Source organism: Trypanosoma cruzi, genomic scaffold, assembly GCF_000209065.1.
Source record: "Trypanosoma cruzi strain CL Brener 1047053517041 genomic scaffold, whole genome shotgun sequence".
NCBI classification, from domain to species: Eukaryota; Euglenozoa; class Kinetoplastea; order Trypanosomatida; family Trypanosomatidae; genus Trypanosoma; species Trypanosoma cruzi.
This window is the reverse complement of record NW_001849356.1, coordinates 1682-3830: the sequence shown is the minus strand read 5'-3', so window position 1 is coordinate 3830 and position 2149 is coordinate 1682. Positions and strand designations below refer to the sequence as shown.

At 53.4% G+C, this 2149-nt stretch overlaps 1 protein-coding gene across 1 annotated transcript, besides 1 other annotated feature; it reads right to left on the bottom strand.

Moving 5' to 3' along the window:
- Nucleotides 1-2149: a sequence feature (areas not merged during assembly with more than two copies in the genome that could not be assigned to a particular haplotype).
- Nucleotides 1564-2149, bottom strand: Tc00.1047053397923.10 (mucin-associated surface protein (MASP), putative; the record flags this gene model as incomplete). The annotated part of the gene is made up of 1 exon (XM_797529.1): nucleotides 1564-2149. A coding segment is annotated over one exon (586 nt), but the record flags the coding sequence as incomplete, so codon positions are not given.

The window sequence follows — 2149 nt, the reverse complement described above, 5'->3', positions numbered from 1 at the left end:
CCAGTCGTTGGTGGTGTATGGCTGTCCCGAAGCTCATGATGTCAATTCAATTCACCCGCAATAATCGCAGCAAGGCATGAGCGACGAATGATACTAATAAATGCGGATTCTTGAACAGTTGCTGTGGGAGGGTTGTAGAGATTCACCACGCACATGCTGGAACAGCTGGGTGGAAATACACGGACAGCAGTGGTCTCCAGGAGGTCAGTGCCGAGGAGCGACAGGCGCTCGCACGGTAGAGAGTGACGCACCAGAATGGCAACGCCACCACTGCGCCCAGTGCAGGCCTGAAGAAACTCATTGCATGCAGAAGCTTTTGTCGCCACGTCGCTACGGTCATTTATTTCCTGGAGAAGAAATATGTCAGTTTGATGCCGCTCCAATTGCGCAGCAAATGCAATCGTTTTTGCGGACGAGAGGCCTGCAATGTTAAGCTGCCAAACAGTGATGCAGCCACCCTCCTCGGTGCCACGGTTCGTGTGGACGTCATCGCAGCGTGTGATATCAACGGCGTGACCGCAGCGAAACGGCCGTGCAGTTTTGTCCGACAGTCCGCAGGCAGACCGTCTCACCTCCCCGCACCGGGAATGGCGTGGAACCCTCTCGAGGGGTGGAGTCGTCTTGGTCTCCGTCGTGCTCGCAGCAACGCCCTGCTGCGGAGTTCCTATATGCAGCCAGAGCCCCAGCACCGCGACAAGGTGCGGACCCCATCGCTGGGGCCAGGAGAAGCCGCAGTGCCTCCTGCTGTCATCAGGGATCCTCGTTGACGTCTTGATGCGGACAGGCGCCCATCGGTTCTTACAAACGAAGCCGTACACCTGCGGCGCATCCTGCGCTGTGAGAGGCACGACCCTCACCACTACCGGAGTCGTCCACGCGCCGTCGGTACGCACCGCATAGTCAATGAAAAAAGCAGGGATGCGTCAGGGTGACAGCAACGCATCCGCTAGCAATCGCATCGTAGGCATCACCACAAGCAGAAGTAACAGCAGCGCTGCAAGCCACGGGTTAACGTGGACCAACTGACGCATGGCGTATGTCAAGGGAAAAACTTAGTGGCCTCACAAGAGTGCAACAGGCTGGCAATTCAAAACAAAAAAAAACGATATGGGAAAAAAAAAAGAAGATTAAAGTGCCCACATTCAAAGCATGCTGCCAATCAAACAAAGTAGAATGGGTGCACTCAACCACAAAACAATGAAAAAACAATGAAAAGAAAAGCGTGGGACGACCAGCGCACACACTCTCATTGCTCCCGTAAAGCAAAACACACACACAGAGGGAGAGAGAGAGAGGTCGCCCACTCAATGCAATAAAAACAAAACAGAAACAGTTACGGTGCTCCGCCCACGCAGCCAGGCAGGACGGCAGCGGTGCGTGTCGTGCAAAAGAGAGCACCAACGGGCCTGCATGGGTGTGCATGCATATATACAATGGGCACATTATGTGTGTGCCTCGTGGGGTGAGGTGAGGGCGAGAGTCCATGCAAGGGGACACACACACAGAGAGAGAGAGAAGGAAGAGTGTGTGTGCGGGCGGTGCACGGCTCTCTCTCCCTCACTCTCACGCGGCCACCACCGCAGCAGCAGCCGCACACGCAACAACAACAAGAAAAAGAAGCAAAAGAGGGGAGGCGGTGTCGGAGACCGCGGTGCTGCCGTCACTGTCTCCAATAGTCGTATCATTTTTTTTGGCGACGGTGGTGGCTGTTGTTTCTGCTGTTTGTGGTGTATTTTCGCTGGCTGTAAGAGCATCGTTGGTATTACCAGTTTCGGGGCTGCTGTTGTGTTTTTTGGAGGTAGGCCGTTCATCGGTGCCATCATCCTTGCCCTCCTTTTCCTGGGCATCTCCACTTCTACTTGTAGGGATGGTTGTTGCTGTTGGTTTTCCTGGGTTGTCGGTAACTGCATCCTTCATCGAATCTGATGAGACGGAGTCTTTTCCTTTTTGTTTCCCCCCACCATCTGTTGAAGACTGCTTCATTTCTTTTGGCTGCGTTTCGGTTTTTGACGGTGATCCTTCTTGCTTTTGTTCTGTTGAGGTCTGGGAGCCTGTTGTTGCCGGTGGGATTTCTTTTCCTGCTTTAACTGTTGGTGCTGGTGATTTCTCTGTTGGTGGTAGTGCTGATATTGGATCTTTTGTTACTTTG